Source organism: Suncus etruscus, chromosome 18, assembly GCF_024139225.1.
Source record: "Suncus etruscus isolate mSunEtr1 chromosome 18, mSunEtr1.pri.cur, whole genome shotgun sequence".
Lineage (NCBI taxonomy): Eukaryota > Metazoa > Chordata > Mammalia > Eulipotyphla > Soricidae > Suncus > Suncus etruscus.
The window spans coordinates 18,628,308-18,649,882 of record NC_064865.1 but is presented as its reverse complement, the minus strand read 5'-3'; the positions used below and the strand labels follow the sequence as shown (position 1 = coordinate 18,649,882).

At 49.6% G+C, this 21,575-nt stretch overlaps 1 protein-coding gene across 2 annotated transcripts in view; it reads left to right on the top strand.

Moving 5' to 3' along the window:
* The window catches only part of ZDHHC14 (zinc finger DHHC-type palmitoyltransferase 14), a 122,456-nt gene extending 109,245 nt beyond the window's left edge, over positions 1 to 13,211 (top strand). Inside the window, exons 8-9 of one of the 2 annotated variants that reach the window (XM_049765361.1) lie at positions 2,443 to 2,545; positions 12,574 to 13,211. In XM_049765361.1, coding sequence (XP_049621318.1) covers positions 2,443 to 2,545; positions 12,574 to 12,930 — 460 coding nt within the window. In that variant the 3' untranslated portion in view covers positions 12,931 to 13,211. Of the gene's footprint in view, positions 1 to 2,442; positions 2,546 to 12,528 lie in introns of both variants that reach the window. The other variant, XM_049765360.1, reaches the window with a different exon arrangement.
* The last annotated feature ends 8,364 nt before the right edge of the window (positions 13,212 to 21,575 follow it).

Genomic DNA, 21,575 nt, shown 5'->3' with positions numbered 1-21,575 from the left:
GTGCCTGCAAGGACTGGCTAAGTCCTTCTCCCAAAGCCTGAAATGCAAGTGATGCCCCCCAAACCCACAAGGCCACCAAGCCATCCCCAAGGCTGTTCCATCATGCCCTGAGCCTACCATGGCTATCATCATGATCATGTGTTCTCAGACACAAACTTCATTTCTAATTTAGCCTCTGGGGCACAGAAGGGCACCTCCACACTGTGTATGTGGGTAGTTACCCCAGAGCTACATTCAAGAGGGTATTGGCTCACGGCCCCTGGGGAGCTGGGCATTGATAGGTGGCCAGCATGGGAATTGGTGAATGGCCAGTGTGGGCCAACAAGGAAGAAATCTGAGGGTGCCCTTCTGGTTAACCCCCAAGGCCTTCCTGCAGAGGTGCTGGCAGGAAGGGACCCTAGAGTTTGGGAAGAGACTCTGGGCCCATGGCATGGTTCTCTCTCAGGATGGCATGGCAAGGCCTGAGATCCACACTCAACTGTGGCAGGAGGAATGAAAACTTGGAAAGACTAAATAAACATCCAAGGAACCAGTATGTGTGTTGAGAGGTGGGCAGAGGAAAGGGACAGTCACCTCCAGGGGTCAGTTGCTCAAGGAAGCAACTGTGAGAAACCTAGAAGGGCTTCTTGGAAGAGGGGTAAGGAGTTGAGTTGTGATCTGGTCTAACTGATGCATAAGAATTGAGAGGAAAGCAATACAGGAGACCAGATGCAAGCCTGGTGGTAAGGGGGATCCTGACTCCTGGGAGGAAAAGAAGGAAGGAGTTGGTGTGGGGAGAACATAGGAACCCCAACATCTTCGTGTGTGTGTGTGTGTGTGTGTGTGTGTGTGTGTGTGTGTGTGTGTGTGTGTGTGTGTGTGTGTGTGTGAAGAGAGATTTTTCTCTTGGCTCCAGGCTCCCTTGGTCTGTTCTTGCTCTGCTCCTGGCTAAAGTGTTTCCCCACCCTCACCCTCCAATTCCTCAGTTCCTAGGTTGCCTCTTGAACAAAGTAAAAGGCCTGAGACATTTGCATCTCCTCACAACGGTGTAGTTTCCAGGAGTCTGAATCTCATTGGGCATCCCCCACCCTTGTGTCTCTCCTCAGAAATGCAAACTCAGGACAGCTTTGGGAATGCAGCAGGCCTACCAAAGCAGAGGCTGGACGATGGTCCCAGCAAGCCCTGGGGTGGGACCATCAAGGCAGGACCATTTGTCAGGACCCAGTGAGGACTCAGGGAATTCCTGTCCCCTACGATGCCACCAACCCCGGCTTCTGACTGAGTGTCCTGTGCCCTCTGACCTAGACCCAAGGTTGCCCCAAGCCTGCATTTTGGTGCGCCTTCCAACCTACAGAGGAAAGGTGTCCTAGAGCATCTGGAAAGGGTCTCTGCTGCCTAGCCCTCCTCCACCACCAACAGGCTGAGCAGAAGGGTGGATAGAGTATAGAGTATGGAGACACTCAGTGATGGAAAAGACCTGGCTCAGCTCTTGGGCATTGCAGGCATGTGGAGATGCCAGGGAACCATGAACTCTGTCCTCCACACTTGCTGCACAGACACTTAATGCTTGATGAGGTCCTGGGACACCATGTGGTGGGCAGGGGGCAGAGTTCAGGGGAAGAAGCAGGTGTAGCCCCATGTAAATGAGGGTTATGGAAGCGACCAATCAGAACATGATGCCAATGAGAGACCAATCAGGGCTCTTGATCACTTACTGCCTCCTCCCAGCTGAAGCGCTGGAGGTTTTTCTGGGTACCAGGGTGTAACTTGATCTTACCTGCAAGACCCTCCCATTCCTGGGAGGGGTCTTGCTACATGTAACTTTACCTGCAAGACCCTCCCATTCCTGGGAGGGGTCTTGGGAAGGTAATAAAAGGTTTGGCCTCAGGGGCAGGAGATATTGATTGAGATTTGCATTTACCTGGATGGAGAGGTAGCAGGAGGCTAAAGATGGCTGATAAAGGCTAGACGGAGGGCAAGCTAAAAATAGCATGTGTAAATAGTTATAGGAGCCACACATGTTGGCTAGAGCATGAATAAAGCTGATATTTCCTGAAGCCTGCTGTGAGTGGATTGCCTTCTTGCTGCCACCTGAACTTGTAGACCCGCCAGTTAATGGGGGGGGGGGGGCAGGGATGGAGCCACATGGCCGGGCTAAAGGACAAAGGCCTCCATCTCCATCTAGCCCATCCAAAGGACCTCTTTATTATTTAAAGCAACACCAGGGGAGATGGAAGAGGTAGGAAGTCTGGGTCTCAGCTGCAAAGAAAAGGTGAGGCCGGATTATAGGGGACCTGAGGCAGTTGGGTGCCCAGGTAGGCCTGGGGGTTGGAAACAAACCACACTGATGGCCTTGGGCCCTGGCAGAGAGGAGAGGCTGATAGGAGGCCGGATCTGTACTTTCCACTCACTCACATCTCATCCCCTCCACTCCTTCTCTCTCTTTTTCTCTCTTTTTTGCAGTCTCATCGACAGAAGAGGCTACATCCAGCCCGACACGCTGCAGCCTGCTGCGCCTTCCAACGGGATGCCAGCCTATGGGGCTGCACAGTCCCAGAGTGACATGGTAGGGCCCCAGCCAGCACCAGGCTTCTCTCTGCCCAGTCCGCTATGGGCCCTCTCACACCTTTGATATTGCCCTCCTGATAGCCGGGGCAAGTCTGTGCCAGGCTGTATAGTGGGCTGCTCAGTGAACCTTCCAGAAGGGCTAGTAGCACCTGGCAAGGAAGATGAGCTCACTAGACCAGCAGCCTAGAAACACTGCTCTCTCCGGGTTTGCATCCTCACTCAGAGGCCAGACCAGTGGGGTCCTGTGTGGGGCAGGGAATGGGGCATGGAGGGCAGGGAGGTGGGTTGTTGCTGTTATCAACAGCCCAGAGAACAGGAGCTCCAGTTCTGCCTCTGGGTGGCCTCCCTCAGGCTTCACAATTCCCTTCGCCCAGTAATGCTCAGTATCCCCTCATCTGCAGAGTGGGCCAAGGTCTGTGAAACCCCACCCTGATCTAAGTTTGTCTGCAGCCCCACACTCTGGCATAAAGTAGAAAATGCCTGTTCAGTCCCTATCAGAGGAGAATCCCTGTTCTCCCTCCTCCCTTCCTTTTGTCTTTCCCTCCTCCTCACTTTCTTCTCTCTCCAACCCACCCTCTTCCCTCTCCTTCCCATCTTTCTCCCCCTCTTTTCTGTCCTACTCCCCATACTCTTCTTCCCTCTCCTCCCCATCCTCTCCACTCTCCTCCCTTTTCTTCCTCTCCTCCTCAATGTCTTCCCCATCCTCCTTCCTTTTCTCCTCTTCCCTCTTCTTTATCATCCTCCTCCCCATCTTCTTTCTGTACCTCCCCCACCCCAAAACTGGGCTCTGTTCTAAGAAACCCACCCTGCAGTGGCCTGTGACCCCTCTACATGCTGCATAATCCTGAGGGGGCATTTACATCTGCGTTGGTGAAAGATCCCGCAGGTGCCTTTCCTTGGGTGCTGCTCTTGGGACAATGTGGGCCCTATCAAGTGGCACTGAGAAGACGCCATATTACAGGCATCAGTATTCCATATTGACCTCTCTCCTATTTCTCAGAAAAGTCAGTGAAGATTTAGGAGTGTCCTCTAAAGACCAGAAACATCTCCCTGGAGACATAGTCTGGGCAGAGTACTCATGGGCGCTATAGTCTTGCGAGACTCCATTTCCGATGCTCCAGATCTCTACACTGTGTCTCTAGGACTCTGCCCATTCTGCCCAGCTATCTAACTGCTGGCCTCATCTCTTCTCTCTTCTTCAGTGTTGGTTTCTTCTGGTTTGGTTTTGGAGCCACACTCAGCTCTGACTCCTGACTTTGTACTCGGGGTCACTAAGGGGAACACGTGCAGTGCAGGGATTGAATGGGGTTCAGCTACATACAAGGGAGTGCCTTAGCCCCATCCTATTCCTTTCTCTGACCCTTTCCATACACTTTCATTGTGGAACAGGTGAAAGGAGAGTCACTTGAGGACTGGAAGTGGTTCCACAGATGCAAAGTAGAGACTCTGCACTCTTTTGGAAAGGCAGGAAGTGGCTCACCTGTGTGGGGGAGAAGGTGTGCTGGGGATGGCCCTGCCCAGGGCACCTGGAGTACTAGTGTTTCTTTGACATGCTGTGGAATGCCTAGGGGACCATCCCAGCTGAGGGCACTTGGAGTGATGCTCAAGCCAAGAGCAATTGGGCTGCACAATTTTTCCAAATGGTCCAAATGTAAGAAATGGTCCAAGATACTTCCATATTGGAAGCTAAGTTTTTTGTGTGTATATGTGACATCCATACTTCACTTACTAAAGCAAGACATCTCATAATCAACCAGGACCACATGTCTAGAAAGATCCCCAGGCTGCAAAGCTTTTCTGGTACTGGTGCAGCAGGAGGATTTTGAGCCCTGCTGCCCTCATGTTCAGAAGCTTGTAGTGCCCCCAGCCGTCGGGTCATGAGCCCACATCTTTCCTTCTGCATTTCTCTCATTGCAATATTGTTAGAACATCCTGACACCCCGTTAGCAGATACGGAGGTGAGCACACAGACTTTTCCTGCCAAGTTCACTGGAAGGCAAGGCACTTCCCAAACATTCTTTAAAATAGCTACATTGGTTTCATGGCAAAACAGACTGTAGCAAAGGGTGCTTGGCAACCAGCAGACCATGGCTACTGGTGATGCTGTTATTATAATACCATTTTGTTATTGTTGTTGTTGTTGTTTTTGGGCCACACCCGGTGATGCTCAGAGGTTACTCCTGGCTATGCACTCAGAAATTGCTCCTGGCTTGGGTGACCATATGAGATGCCGGGGGATCTAACCGCGGTCCATCCTTGGCTAGCGCATGCAAGGCAGATGCTTTACCACTTGCACCACCGCTCTGGCCCCAAAACTATTAATTTGACAACTAAAGCATGGTCTGTGGGTGCTTGGGGTTCAAGTAAAGCCTCCTGGGAAATGTTTGACCCATTTACGATGAATTAGCTCTAGAGGTGGGAGAAATGGTCAGAGAAGAATAGGAGAGATGAATGGAGAGTCTAAGCTGCCCATGGGGATCAGGAAGACAGTGTAGACAGGTAGACCAGAGAAGGCTCGAGGGCATGAGACAAGGTGTGTGTAGGGGCCTGGCATCCAGGAAGACTTCTGCTCATGAATCACCCAAAAACAGCTTCATTTGGGTGAAGTGCATGAGGCAACAGTGGTGGAGGAGTTGGGAGGTGCTATGAGTTCAAGGGGCAGCCTCATTGAAGTAGAGAACACAGGAAGAGCCCCCAGATGGGGCATGAATATCAGGCCAGCACAGAGAAGGCTCCAGCAGATGGACTCAGAGGCACTGTCCGGTCCTTGTTGTATCCCCCTATGATCCCAAGAGACTTCCTGCAAATGTGATCAAGGGCAGCAGGAAGGCTTGGTGGCAGGGCAAATGGAGCTCAGCCTCTTTGGACTCCCCAGTCCAGGGATCACCCATATACCCACCGTAAGCAAAGTGCCTTTGTGCTCTTCAGGGGCCATGGAAACATCTTTAGACCTTTTAAAAAGAGCAGGGAAAAAAGGCCTGAGAGATAGCATGGAGGTAAGGCATTTGTCTTGCATGCAGAAGGACGGTGGTTCAAATTCGGCATCCCATATGGTCCCCAGAGCCTGCCAGGAGCAACTTCTGAGCATAGAGCCAAGAGTAACCCCTGAATGCTGGCGGGTGTGACTCAAAAAATCAAAAAAAAAAAAAAAAAAAAAAAAAAAAGAACAAGAAAAACAAGAAAAAACCTTTTTAAATACAAATGAATCCCTGCCTCAAGCCCAAGATGAGGGTCTGCCTTTTTGGTTCTATGTCAGGACCAGCAGTTAGCAGCCTTATGTTTCCTGTTAACAAAGCCTGTTTGGCTTTTCTCACAAGAAGGAAAGTTGGTCCTGGACAGCCAGCACTCAACTTTCTCTGTCCCCTCCTAGTTGGCTGAACTCACTTTTCCGCACGGGAATCACATGCATTTCCTGCTCCTCCTGCCTCTTTTCTTACTACCCAAGTCTCTACTTGGCTTAGAACTGGGAGAACTCCTAAATAAATCCCCTCTGGGGAGGGACAGGCACTGTGATAACTGTCAGGGAGAGATGAGCAATGAGCCAGAACTTGGAGCTGAAGGTGGGCCCAGACCCGGCTGTGTCTAGTGAGAGCAGCCTTGACCCCCAGTGCTCATGATGTGTCCCTGACATATTCTGGCTGGGATTGGACAGAAGGGCTGAACCTTGGCTTTCAGGGTCCCTCTGTGCAGATGCATGCAGTCAGGCATTCTCTGACCCTCCCCTGCCTGTCCCCTGTCAGTAGGCCACTATTACCGTGGCTGTTGTCCACCGAGGCCACCTCGCTCACTACTTTGGGTGGGCATCTAGCAGTGAGCTGAGTCAATGGAGTGGGGAGAAAACAATGGGGGGGGGGCAATCACCTGCAGGTGGGACTGTCCTCTTCCAGGCTCATCTACGCCCACCTGCCAGGACACCCTCACACTAATGAAGCCCTCACAGCAATCTGGCATTGCCCCCATGTTACTTACAGATGGGTCATGCCTGCCTCCAGAGTCCCCACACTCCCACACTTGACCAGCACCCCGACTGTGTGAGGGTACCGCCTCCCATTGTGCTTTCACCCCCTCCACCCACTGTCTCCTCCAGCAATACTCATCCCTGCAACCTGTACCAGCACAATTTTCTGTTGCTTTCATTTGTCTACTTAGAGTTTATTGGATTCAGGAGGTTTTGAGACTTGTAGAGGGCTTTATAGATGACAAAACCTGTCAAGGATTTTATTCTCAGTCACTCATTCTTAGATTAGCAGGCTGTCCACTTACTGGTGCATTGCCCTGAGCATGTGTAGACTTGTCTTCTGTTTTCTTAGGAAAGAACTATGTTTCTCACATCCTTAAATTTTGCAGAAATTCAACCTGCAGACTTTGTCTTCCCTGAAGATCCTGCCAGAGGTGGTATCTCCTGAAGACTGGTCTCACGTTAGAGAGACCAATCTTACTCCGAAGGCATTGCCTCCTTATATGTTTTCTCTTTTTTTTCTTTTTTCTTTTGGTTTATGGGCCACACCCAGTGGTGCTCAGGGATTCCTCCTGGCTTTGAGTTCAGAAATAAAAAAAAAAAAATCACTCCTGACAGGCTCGATACTGGGGGTTGAACCCGGGTGGGCTACATGCAAGGCAAACCCCTCACCTCTGTGCAATCACTCTGGCCCTGATTAGCTGACTTTAAATCCCTGTAATCCTGTATCAAGACAAGTCTTAAATAGAGTGACTTTCTCATTTTCAAACTATTATCACACCCTCTATATGGCTAACCTGAAAATTCAAGTAGTACAGAATCAAATAACCCGGTGGTCGGCAACCTTTTTTTTCAACTGAGCCAAATCTCGCCAAAACCACGATTGAAATTTATTTTGAGAACCACACAGGGAACACACTGAAGAGGGTAGGAGCAGAGTCCTTACTCCTGGAGCGGCCACCGGGAACACAGAAGAGCCAAATTAAAAGAGCCATATGTGGCTCTCAAGCCTCAGGTTGCTAACCACTGAAATAACCTGAAGAATCATGTTTTATTAAAGAATACTAAAGAATATATGAAATACCCCTAATCTTCATTTGAAGTTTACAATAGATTGCCAGAGTATTTTTATAACTGGAAATGCATGTTCTTAAGACCCCAGAAATAAACTGTGTCCAAGCTACTATTTTTAGCAGAACTGGAGCAGAAGAAATAAATGTTTCCATGTATCCTGAATCAGCATCCAGACCATCTAGAAAATCCCCAGTTTTGCTTTCAATAGTCTTAAGAATGTTTATTTCAGCCTAGAAAAGTTTCTTGAGTCAAACAACATGCATTTCAACACAGGCAGTTTGATTTAAAAATCTGCAGAAAGGGGCTGGAGTGATAACACAGCAATAGGGCATTTGCTTTGCATGCAGCCAACTCAGGATGGACTCCAGTTTGATTCCCGGCATCTCATATGGTCCCCCGAGCCTGCCAGGAGCAATTTCTGAGTGCAGAATCAGGACTAACCCCTGAGCACTGATGGGTGTGACCCAAAACAAAAACAAAAAATGCTACAGGATAAAGAAAAGTAAATGATCTCGCTGGTGGTGGTTTCTTGGTTTGGTTTATTTGGGGGAGGTGCTTTGTTTGGGAGCCACAGCCTGGTGGTGTGGTACATAAGAAATACTCCAGGTTGTGCTCAAAGGTGACTACCCACCCCTATAGTGCTAGGAATATGGTAGCAGGGTGGGTATGGGGGACTCACCCTTAGATTTTTGAGTCTGGGTTTATCCTCACTATTCATGTGTTTCTTGTAATCAGAAGAAGATTGGATTTTGTTTTCTAATCCATCCTGCCCCTCTGTTTGTCTCTATTGGTCATTGACTCTGAGTGCAGTTGTCATGGAGCTTTGTTCCACCTTTCTGTAGAAGTTGGGTGTGTTTGTGAGATTTGTCTTGTTTTAAAGTAACCACTTGAGTTCTTCTTCTTAAGATTGTTTTTAGTCTATAAAGGTCCTGAGTCCTGAGGTGTTGTTTCCAGGAAAGAGAGTCTGGCTGGGTAAAGTATTCTTGGTGAGATGTTCAATTACTTTATTTAAATGCCTGGTTCATAATACAGTTGTTTTCACAATTACAAAGTTGTTCATGATCGAATTTCAATCATATAGATCTCTGGGTATTTTTAAACTATAGCCCATCATGATCGAGCTGGTAATTGATATGATAAGTCTACTATGAATTTTTAGAGGGCAGGGAGACACATCCAGCAATGCTCAGGAGATAGTTCTGGCTCTGCACTCAGGAATTTCTCCTGGCAGTGCAGTGTTTGAGGGACTATGTGAGATGCTGGGGATCAAACCCAGGTCAACTGCGTGCAAGGCAATTGAACTAAAACTGTGTCCCTTCTGCTGTGAATCTTATTGACACTCCTTCATATATAATTTCTTTCTTTGATCTTGTTGCTTTTCATATTCTATCTATATCTGTGGCTTTTGTTATTCTAATTAGGATATTTCATGAAGTATTTTTATTTGAACCTCTTCTAGTCAATACCTTTTGGACTCTTGGATCTGGGTTCACTAGCTCTGAGAAATTCTCAGCAGTGAAGTCTTTGACTGTTGCATCTTCATCAGAGCTGCCTTCCTTTCCCTCTGGGATCCAAAGACTCTTAGGTAGCTCCTCTTGTGTTCATCCCAGATAGCATTCTCTTGTCTTTTGTTCATTTATTTTGAGCATTTTATTCCATCTTCTGCTGTTGTCTAGAGGTTTTATGCATCTCAAACTGTAGCTCTCTGACTCTATCATCAGTATCTGTTACTCTGCTGCTGAGGCCTTCTAGTGAGTTCTTCAGTTTTTCATTTCACCTATCAGACTCTTCAGTCATGTCATTTCTGTTTGTTGTTTTATCATTTTTTGCTCTCATATGCGATTGTGTTTTACTGACTATCTGTTCCATTGTTTCTTGGGGCCCCTTAGACATCCTCAACATTTCCTTTCTAAAAATCCTCATCAGAGAGCTCACATAACTTGTTCTTACTAGTTGAGTCTTCAGGACTTGGTTTGTTTTGTTTGGGGGCCACATTTGGTGGTGCTCAGGGGTTCAGGCTGCCCTTGGTGAGGTGCTACTTGTGTTGGGCCAGAGTTTATTCCTGATGGTGCTCAGGAGAACTTGCAGTACCACGGATGAACCTGAGGCTCCTGCATGCAAAGCAGGTGCCCCAGCCCTGTGAGCCATCTCCGTGTCCAAAAGAATAGTTTCTAAACATCTCTAAGGCCTAAAATTTGGAGCACTCTTAATAAAAGAAAAATAATTGAATGGAGTCATAGTTAGGAACTTTCCTTGCAAGTGGCTGGCCTGGGTTCCATCCCTTATACCCCATATGGTCCCTCACAACCTACCAGGAGTGATCCCTGAGTACAGGAGTAAGCCCTGGGTAATGTCAGTGTAGCCCAAAAACAAACAAAAAAGACATGAAAGCCAGGGGCTCTGATCTTAAATTTCATAACTTCAAAGTCCCTCTGCCATCAGCCCCAAATATCTGGTCTGAGCACTATTGGGAGCCAGTCTAAGAGCATAGTGGGAGCTCCAGAAAGCTGTTGGCAGCTTCTTTGCCCCAGGAGGTATGAGTGGAGGACACCCACCTGGTGGTGGAGGATGGAAAGGCCAGTGGAAGTAGGAAGCACTCCATCCCTCATTCTCTCCTTTCTCTTGACTTTAGAAATGTCCTCTCAGAACCAGTCACAGTGAGAGCTGGTCCCTGACACAGAACTTGCCAATTAGTTTTCTGGCTCCATCAGGCCCTGAGCTACCAGCCACCTGCTGAGCCTGGATGATAGTGGGGGTGGGACCTTTCTTTGTAAAGAGAAAGAGAGGGTAACCTTTGTCCTAAGCACAAGAGCCAGCTCTTGGGTGTGAAGCTGCAAGACATGTTCTGTGCTACTCCAGCCCCAACAGCACAGATGTCCCCATACTTTCCCTCTGAGTGTCCTGAACCTTTTTGTTTGTTTGTTTGTTTGTTTGGCTTTGGAGCCTCAATCAGAGATCTCATGGGTTGTTTCTGCTGGTGCTCAGGGGACATGTATGGTGCTGGAAATGGACCCGGTGCCTCCTGCATGCAAAGTCCAAGGTTAACCTTTTAGACTCTCCTAGAACTTGCCCCTGTTAAAGCTGTCAAAGGGACACCCCCATGCTTTCATGGTGAGGCACAGGTACAGGAACCCAGGAACTGATGCCCACTTCCAAGGGCAGGAAAGAGCCTATGCCAAATGGGCATTTACTTGCCCAAACAACATTAAGAAAAACTCTGTTTTCAGGGCCATTAAAATTATCATCGGGGATATAGGGGCTTTTATGAGTCAGCTGAGCAAAAGTTCAGGCTCTCTGTTGCTCTGTGAATTTTTCTCTCAGGAGCAAAATATACAGTATATCCCTATTGACATCTTGGCCCTTCTGAAGTGGGGTTCAGGAGTTTCTTGCTCCTTCACCTTGTTAGGCAATCACCACCACCACCACCCTGGCAGCCCCAAGACTTTGTGCTTTACGAAACAGAAGTTTCTTCCATCCAGCAATCAATTCCCAAACACCTACTCTGGTGCCAAGTAGCCATCTCTCTCCTTCCTCTAGTTTGTATCTGCCAGGTCCGTCATGAGAGTGGGATTGGCTGTGGGATTTACCCTTTTGTGCCTGGCCTATTTCATTCACATAGCATGTTCTAGGCTAGGGTCTAGAATCTAGGCTCACCACTATCAGAGCCTAAAGTCAGAATTTCCTTTGGAAGGCTCCATACTATGTTGTTGTCACCATTTATGGGTTCCCACATCCCCTCATATCACAGAGTAGAACACTCAAATAGAAATTTGGGTTTTATTTTTTTACAATTTGGGGCTGTCTGAGCATATTCAGATATTTTCCCATGAAAATAAATGGTAATAACTTGGGGACCCCCCCCATCACAGTCTCTTGAATTTCCCAGGTACAAACACTCCTTTTAGCAAGAGGGGGACCACATTCTCTTCCCCGGGTTGCTTCCACTTTTGGGGTGTTAGGAATAATGCTACCATGATGTAGGGGCTTCAGATGGGGGAGGCACATGCTCTACCCTTAGCTTCATCCATATGGTAAATGCTAACTGCAATATTGTCTCAAAACTACCAGAGAATGGGGACCCGGTATGTAGTTCAGGGGAAGGGTACAGGCCTTGCCCCTCTGAAGTTGGAGGTTAAATCTGTGACATCACACACAAAAACATTTTTTGGCTCCGTCCAGCAGTACTCGGGCTATTTATGGCTCCAGGCTCAGGGGTGACCTCTGACGTGCTCAGGGACCACATATATAGGGGGTCCAGCAGGCTGTGGCAGAATCATGCAAGGCCATTAGCATTTCTGTCTCCAGCCTGTGTATCTGTGCACACACATGTGCCTGCGTGTCTTAGGCACATGCCAGTAAAAGACCCACTTTATCCGTGGGATCTTTTTTTTAAACCAGGCCCTCGGAGCACAAAGGCTGATTGTGTGGTACATATGGTGTGCCGGGGTGGTCCCTGGGGTAACTAATATTTGAGCAGCTTCCTTAGTTACTTGCCTTGTGCTATGTTGGGGCATCTCCAAAGGACCGTGACTGCTTGAGACGCTCTGTCTCTGCCTCCCCAGGTGTTCTGATGGGGTGAGCTAACAGACAACCTAACACGGGAATTCTAATGGGTGTTCTAATGGGTGATCTAACAGGAATAACCTAACGGGAGATCTAACTTGGGGCTTTTAATGGGTGATCTAACAGGTAATCTCACGGGGATAATCTAAGAGGATTGATCTGATGGGTGACCCTGGAATGGACTAATGAGTGATCCAATTGGCTGATCTATTAGGGGTGATCCAATGCAGTGGTCTAATAGGGGTGACTTACTGGGGTGCTCTCACTGCTGCTCTAACTGGTGTTACTAACCACTCTCTTTCTCTCTCCACTCCTCCCTTCTCTGCCCTTTCTCACCATGCCTCGCTCCTTGGCCCTCTGCACCACCCGGCTTGTGCCCCCTCCAGTGTGACCAAGACCAATGCATTCAGAGCACCAAATTCGTGTTGCAGGCGGCGGCCACACCCCTGCTGCAGAGCGAGCCGAGCCTGTCCAGCGATGAGCTTCACCTGTCCTCCGGCCGGCCTGGGCTGGGCACGCCGTGTACCAGCCTGACGCTGGGCCCGCCCACGCCCCCTTCCTCCATGCCCAGCTTCAGCACCGAGGGGGCGCTGGCGGACCTGCTGCCCCTGAAGGACGAGCCCCCGGCCCACCCGTTTCTGACCCCCGAAGAGGTGCCGTCGCCGCCGCGCCTGCTGGGGGGCAGCCCCCTGGACCCCGGCCGCGCCCGGCACTCGCTAGAGCAGGCGGGCCAGGACTCATTGCACGCGGACTCGGTGCGCGGCCTGGTGAAGCTCAGCTCCGTGTGACCGCGGGGACTGCCGGCCCCGGGCCCAGGACGAGAGGCCGGGAGAGCCCCAGACCACCGGGAACGCGAGGGAGCCTTTGCAAAAGGCAGAGACCAGCGGGCCACAGGCAGACCGGCTCTTCGATCATGAAAAAGCTCTCTGCTGGGGCGTTGGAGGAGCCGGGGTGGGACCTGCTGCTCCTGGGACAGCCCCGGAGGAATTGCACCTGCACCGGCAGGGACTGTGCACCTGCATCCAGGTGATGCCTGGATGGGTGGACCAGTTGCAGCTACATGAAAGGGGCGTGGCCCGCGGTGGGTCGTAGGCCACGCCCACCTGTGGGTGAAGCCAGCCAATTGTTCTGAGACCACGCCCTCCTCTGGAGTGGAGGCAGCTAATTGGTCTGAGCTTATGCCCCGCCTCTGAGGTGGAGCCAGAGGTGCCTCTGAGGCCACGCCCACCTCTGGGTGGGGCCAGCGCTGGGTCTGAGACCACGCCCCGTCCCAGGCCTTGTTCTGCGCCCAAGGAGGTGCTTGCTGCCTTGTCTCTTCCCTTGTCTTCCTGATCTGAATTTTGTGACTTTCCCAGCACTGATTCTTGGGGACACAGCCTGCTACGTGGAGACTAAGGGGACATTGTCCCCCCACCCTGGTGTACAGGGCATTGTGCCTCAGGAGGGGCTCTGGGTCTTGGTTTGGCCATTGGCAAGCTTCAGGGAGCCCCTCCAGCTCGGTATCCCTCTTCTTGCCAGGCCTCCTGTGGACAGCCAATAAAACCATGTCCTTGACTCTTTGGCAAAAATGTACAGTTGTCCTTAACAGCCTAAGGGACCCATCCCGTTTGGGGTATGAGTGGGCGAGGGGTGGGGTTCTGACCCTGGGAGACCAAGCCTAACGCTGCTGGCCCAAGCCTTGTACTCTGGTGGGCAAGAGCTGTGTCTCTGGGCACAATCTGTCTTCATAGAAAGGGAACGTCCAGCTGCAAGTCTGTAGGTTCCAACATCAGCTGTGCTGAAAAGCCACTAAGTCTTCGCTGCTTCTTAGCCCTGAGCCATTCCTTTGGTCCTTCCTGCCCCGCTGCTCTCACGAATAGGAAGGCGGGGAGCGACATTACTCAGGGCCATGCTGACCTTTCTGGGCCTCTTAATCACTTACACCCACTTGAGATTCATCAAAGCGAGGCCAGAGCGCCTCCTTCCACAGCCACGCTTGCTCCTGCATTCAGGGCAATTAATTCTCCTTCAGCTCTGAACCACAGCCCACCCCAAAGGTGCCTCCGCATACACTCCCTGCTGTCCTGGCTCACAGCTGTTCTGCAGCTGCTCCTGGGGCTCCAGAGCAAGTTGGCCCTGGTAAGAAGGAAGGATGATGATTCTTTCTCTTCTGCTCTCCTTGGCTTGCCTGTCCATCCACCCCAACTCCACCTGGAGTATTGGGACCCCAGTCTCTAAAACCTTGCAGAAAGGAATGCCGGTTGCCTATGATCAGACCCTCCTACCTCATTTCCCAAAAAGGCAACTTAAAGGAGAAGCCAGAGTGATAGTGCATCGGGCAGGGCGTTTTCCCACACTTGGCTGGGTTCAATCTGGCATTCCATATGGTCCTCCGAGCCTGCCAGGAGTGATTTCTGAGCCCAGAGTGACCCCTGAGCGCCAATAGGTGTTGTCCCCCAGAGGCAACTTAAAAAAGCAAGGATCATTATTAGTCTTAGCCTGAGGCTGGAGTGATGGTACCACATGCCCTGGCTTGTCTTACACATAGATAACCTAGGTGATCCCTAGCACCCCAGATGGTCCCTCAAGCACTGCCAGGAACGATCACTAAGTACAGAGCCAGGAGTAAGCCCTGAGCTCTGTCAGGTGTGACCCAAAAACCAAAAAGAGAAAGAAGAGAAATATACGTGTCTTAAACTACCAGATACATGCCATCAGTTATCAATATTGATCCCACCCACTTCCACTTTCATCCTTCCTGCGTGGACTGCGAATGTTGGTGAAACAAATACAACTCTTTTGCGTTCAAGAGGTTAATTAACTTGAATTTGCTAAGATGATGAACTTCACAAAACCCCAAGTCAGAGAAAGACCCATAGCCCTGGTCACTCTGTCTGCAGCACAGGGAAGATCCAAGAGACAATAGGAAAATTATGTCCCATTGCTGGGGGCAGGATCCCAATAGAGGAGCTTGCCAGGCAATGCATCTGCATCTGCATTTCCCAGTAGCTAACATAATACAACGTGTGTGTGTGTGTGTGTGTGTGTGTGTGTGTGTGTGTGTGTGTGTGTAAATGTTGAGTGCTTTCATCAAGAGGCATCTGCATAAACCTTGGTCTCTCCAAACTCTGTCAGTGTGTTACCGACTGATTGCATGCTAGCTATGGAAAATAAGATAAATATTTAACCATGCTATTAAAACTTGGACCATAATCAAGCCAACACATAGACACATCATTTCGTTGTTTAAAAATTTAACTGCTTCCATTCTCCCTGGGCTACAGCTGGGAGGTTTTGGGGTTCCCTGTAATAGTCCAGTGTTTGCCTTTAACTCATTGGCACAAGTACACAGATTGGCCCATTTCATTCTTGGAAATAACAGGAACAAGTGTCAGATCTATTTTCTGGTGAATGTAATTTCTGGTGAAACCTTACCAGGTTGAAGCTAAGCTCAAGTTAAATCTCTGAGTTCACATTTACTTATTTACTTTTTAGATTTTGGGCACACCCAGTGATGTTCAGAGGTTACCCTGCTTCTGTGCTCAGGAATTACTTCTGGTGATGCTCAAGGAACCATATGGGATGCCGGGGGATCGAACCTAGATTAGCCACATGCAAGGCAAAAGCCCTACACACTTTGCTTTTGCTCCAGCCCTAGTGTTCACATTTCTAAAAGTGAGTCATGAGAAGCCATCAAAAGTGGGAAGCTGGCATGTGCTGGCCCAAGAGTATGTCTACAAACAGATCCTTATGCCCCAGCCCCAGAGGGCTGCATTTGGCATAGAAAGGCTGTTTTCCAGGTTTCCTCATTAAAGAATAAAAAATCTTCTCACTTGTTCCATGGACATGACCATCTATTTCTGATGCATAAGTCTTGGCTGTGGAAATAAAAAATAAGCTAAAGTATTGCTCCTTTCATAAGGGTGTCAAAGATGCTGCTCTTTAGTAAACCAGCAAATGCTCCAGCTTCTTGCCTGTGAGACACAGTCCTTGATACAGCCATGACAGATTGTTGAATTTGAGCGCTTGGCACAGCCGTTTCAGCCAGTCAAAATCATTGGCAGTTTAGAGATTAGATTATTTCTGGAGAAACAAAATTTGTAGCTGCTACAAGTTTAGACTTTTCTTTTTCAATTCAGAAACCTTAGAAATTGTCAACAGAATGGACTGAAAAGCTGATGACATTCTTTTACTCTTGCAAAGATTTTTTTCTCTCTCCCTTTTTTCAAGGACACTTGGTATGGCTCATAAAATGATGAGTAAATACCTCTCTTAATTAATCTTGATATTTTGATGCATCATTCACCAAAGAGAATGACAAGCATATCTATGGAGACATCTTTTTGAGTTCTCAGTGGCTGATGAGGTTTCAGCCTGCAGTTAACAATGAAGTGTGGTCCTGTGAACTGCCTGCCCAGAGCCTTTTGCTCTTTATCTCATTGACAAGCAAACATGTTTGTCTAGGGTGCATTTGAAGCTCTTCATGGATTCCTAATCTTCCCTCGAAACAATGGTGACCGCTGCATAACCCACAGGGCTGAGTGTCTTCAACACTGTTGTGTTTCCTCAAGTACCCTTTGCATCTATATTTGTAGGATTGATTTGTTAGGGGGTAGGGGGCACACCAGTGATGCTCACCGGTGATGCTCCTCTATGTGCTCAGAAATTGCTCCTGGCTTGGGGCACCATATGGGATGCCAGGGGTTCAAACCATGGTCCGTCCTAGGCTAGTGTGCACAAGGCAGACACCTTACCACTTGCACCCCTGCTCCGGGCCCTGTAGGATTGATTTTAAGGCAAAATATTCTTTCCCTCTTCAATTAAAAACTGCAAGTACAGTTGGGTCAGAAAGAGTATAGTGGGCAGGGTGCTTGCTCGCATGCACCTGAGTTTGCTCCCCTGAACCCTATATAGTTCCCTGAGCCTCTCCAGGAGTGATCTCCCCACCTGCACTATCATTTGCAATGAAATCCTGGTGAGGTGGCTTAGTACCCTTTTTGGGTTTTCCTCAACGACTCATGAATTCTGCTGCATCTCTTCAGAAAGAGGAGCTCTGGGACCTTGGAGGAAGTGGAGAGTTTTAGAGACAGGAGGAGGTGAGGAGGATTTCTAGCGAAAAGAGGATTTCAGAGAAATGAAAATTGGGGAACAGAAGGATAAGCCACCTCACTATCTGATGTAGACCAAGACATTCTGGGGTGATGGAATCCGCTGTCAGGTGAGAGATTCGGTCTCGGTTTGGGCCGGTGGTTTGCACTTAGCACAAAGGACTCCATCTTTTTAATTTATTTTAATTTATTTTTTAACACCCCCCCCCATTTTTTTTTATTTTTAATGTTGGCCTCCAAAGCAATGGTTAGGCAGTTGGGAACCCCACTGAGGACTTTGGCCCACTTTCTCTTTAGCTCAAGGAACCACAAGTACTGCTCGGGTGCATCAGTGTTGGGGAGCTGTTGACCACCCAGGTAGTGTGCTTGGAGAAACAAAACCCAGGTCAGGCACATGCCGGGCCTGCTCTTACACATCGACTCTTTACCATGGTCTACCCCAACATGTTGGGTTGGCTCCCCTCAAATCTCTCGAGGTGCCTATCCAGGCCCATATAATCTATGCTCCCCACCATTCCTAAGCACCTGTCAGACTGCCAGGATATGACATGGAAGCCTGTGCTCTTTTTGTGTGTGTGTGTGTGTGTGTGTGTGTGTGTGTGTGTGTGTGTGTGTGGAGGGGTCACACCTGGAAGCGCTCAGGGGTTATTCCTGGCTCTAGGCTCAGAATCGCTCCTGGCAGGCTCAGAGGACCATATGGGATGCTGGAATTCAAACCACCATCCTTCTCTATGCAAGGCATGCTATCTCTCTGGCTACCTCCGTGCTATCTCTCCGGCCCCAGTCTTGTGCTCTTGAGAGGCACAGGAAGTCTCTATATATCCGTCCTCCTGCTTCATTTGCCCCCCTCCCATGCTCCCTAGTACCCTTTACTTCCTCCCTGACCTCCCTCCTGAGTCCTTCCTATACTCCACTCCCCCACAAAACTTCTGAGCCTGAATGCCCTCCTTTCTTTTTTCTTTTTTCTTTTTTTCTTTTTTTGCAATTACATGGCTCCTTGGTCCCTTATATATTTTCTTAAGGCACATGATCCTTCGGTGCAAAATATACCAAATGTGCAATAGATGCACCCAAAAGAGCCCTCTGGTCTGTTCCCTTAATTATATGGACCATTATCACCAGCCACTTGTCTCGGGTTTGTAACATATATTTAATCTGCCTGATTCCCATTTTCTGAGAATGTCCCTTTGCTGATCAAATAGAGGGACCCCCAGGCTGTGGGAAGGTGGCTTTGGAGGAGATGAAGAATCTGGGACAAGTATTTAGGAATCAAAGAGCCACTTCCCTTGGGCCCAGTCCCATTAGGGTCTATCCTAAAGACATGAAAAGATTCCCAGGTATCGCCCAGAGAGGGGGAGACTGGTTAATTCTTCAAGGTTGTTCTCTGAGGCCCACACTCACCCAAAAGCAGCCCTACCCAGAAGCACCCCCAAAGCTGCTTCTATTACTCAGTTCCCCGAGCCCCTGGTTCAACAAGCATCTGGTTCTAGCGCCCTCTGGTGGCAAAAAGTGATTCCGCACCCCTCCAGTAGGGCTGTAAGGGTTCAGGATTCTCTAGTACAGGAGATCCCTTTAGTGGGTCCCTGCTGCCTTGGTCTTTCCTGCTAGAATGGATAGTATGGATGCGACTGGAAACCTGCTGGGCTAGGAAGCAGGGGTTGGGGTACCTATCTTGTATGGGATGAACTCCAGACATTGCTGGTCAAAACCTGGAGGCCTCCAGCACCACTAGCTGTGGTTCTAAGGCCAAGTCCCCTCAGGTAGCCCTAGTGCTCACCAAGTTGCACCACATCCTCACACTTTAGTGCATAAACAGCTGCCTGGAAGACCAGAACTTACCAGGAGGGGCCCCAGTGCTTGAGTATCGCTTGGAGGTATCCCTCCCCTCCATACACACAAAGATGCTTCTTGCTTTGCTATAACAGAGTCTGCCATGAGATGAGCAGCTTTCTCACCATGAACAAAAAGAACATGTAGAAGCACCGATGAAGGGTCAGACTGGTATGCCATGGGCTCAGCATCAATTGTGAATGTGGACAAGCACCCCCTGGTTCCCTGAGGACCACTGGGGTGGCCCCCAAGCACTGGCCCCAGAGGGACAATGCTGGGAGTGACTCCTGAAGACTGAGTCAAGAGCTGCCCAAGTCTAAATGGAAGAAAGGAAGGCGCTGTTTGGGGATCCCCTCCCAGCTGAAGAAATGGCTGGGATCTCACAGCCTACAACTGAATCTCAAATGTGTCTGCACACCCAAGGCCCTGATCCATCTCGAGGGCTGCTGCAACCCTGCACTCTGGACCTAAAAATGTTGTCCTCGGGGTTCTCAGATGGGTCTAGTGAATGAGGCAGAGGGTTGGTCAGGGCAAACCCTGGACTTGGGCAGAGAAGGCGGCCCTGCAGCCCATGGAGCTGGACATCCCCACAGCACATGAAACCCAGTATCCTCACAGCCATGGAGCCTGGCAGCCCATAAAATCTGACATTCCGGGGGCCGGGCGGTGGCGCTAAAGGTAAGGTGCCTGCCTTACCTGCGCTAGCCTAGGACGGACCGCGGTTCGATCCCCCGGCGTCCCATATGGTCCCCCAGAAAGCCAGGAGCAACTTCTGAGCGCATAGCCAGGAGTAACCCCTGAGCGTCACCGGGTGTGGCCCAAAAACCAAAAAAAAAAAAAAAAAAAAAAAAATCTGACATTCCACAGCCTTCAGAACCTTTCACTTTATAGCCCATGGAGCCAGGTACCTCCACAGAGTTTGGCACCTATGGCCCATGAGCCCATCACCCCCACACTGCTCTCTACTACTCTTTTTTTTTGTTGTTGTTTGTTTTTGGTTTTTGGTTTTTGGGTCACACCCGGCAGTGCTCAGGGATTACTCCTGGCTCTACGCTCAGAAATTTCTCCTGGCAGGCACGGGGACCATATGGGACGCCGGGATTCGAACCAATGACCTTCTGCATAAAAGGCAAACGCCTTACCTCCATGCTATCTCACCGGCCCCTGTACTGCCCTTTTGAGCACCACGGCCTTTCTGTTCACTCAGTACCAGGATACAAACTGCTGGGCCGGACACCATGGCCCAGTCCCTCTCGAGGTGGTAGGGTCCTCAGTAGCAGAGAGGCCACAACCAGGCTGACTGGGAGGCTTCTGTGTGGACCCTCCTGCTTCTTGGGTAAGTGCTGCTTATTCTCAGGGTCACAAACTCATAATGAAGGGCAGGGCATGAGGACCGATTCAACTGAAGGCAGGATGGGTGCCTGACCCCAAAGCTCTGAGCTGCCCAGACATTTATCCAGCCCCTATGGAAACAGAACTTTGGGGGCAGAGAGATAGTACAGTGATAGGATGTCTGCCTTGCACACGGCCAACCCAGGATGGACGGTGGTTTGAATCCCAGCATCCAATATGATCCCCAGAGCCTGCCAGGGGCAATTTCTGAGTGCAGAGCCAGGAGTAACCCCTGATGTGATGTGACCCAAAAACAAACAAACAAAACAAAAACAAACAAACAAAAAAGGAAGCAGAACTTCGCAGGTAGCAAGCACAAGGCCTGTGAAGTGATGGGGAAGGGGGTGGAATACTAGAGTGCACTAGCAGGCCTGCATGTTCCCAGCACCCCCAGAGATCTGTGTCTCTATAGAGCCTGTGGTCAAGGACCCCAGCACTGCCAGGAGTAAACCCAAAAGGTTAAAGATGAGACACAAGTGTATATTACAGTTGGTTGTGACACCAAAACAAAACCAACAAACCCCAAAAGACCCACATGGTTTAGAAATGGGGGTGCTCAAACCTGAGCAGCCTGGGGTTGTCCGGAAGAACCTGGGCTGGGTTTGCAGCTGTTGGAGTTGGGACTGTTGTCAAGGGAACAGGGAGAAGGCTGTGACTGGAAGAGGCAGAACTGGGGGGACGCTCTGTGCTCTGAGCAGTCTACAGTCAACCTGAGCCCAAAGGTCTGTTGATTTTAAAAGTGAGTTTTAACTAAAAGCCACCCTGGCTGAGTCTTCCAGGAGGTTCCAGTGTGAGATTAGAGACAGCAGTTGGGCACTCTCCCTCCCATCTCTCCCCTGAAAAGTTTAGCAGGAACCCCAACTCCCACAAATGTGAGTTGAGGAGGGGCCTGCAGAGTGGGCACTCATGTTTGAATGCAGGGGAATGCTAGGGCCGCCTATTTCTTGGGGTGCAGTGGGGTTCTGGTAGTGTTGAAGCTTGTTGGGAAAATGGGTTCCGGATTTCCTGAGCTGGGCTATTTGGGGCACGATCTTGAGAGCTGGGCTCTCATTACTTCCTTCAGCTCCCCATTGGGCTTACACAATGCTGGAAAAGGGGGTGGGACGCGTGGGAAGGACAGAGGA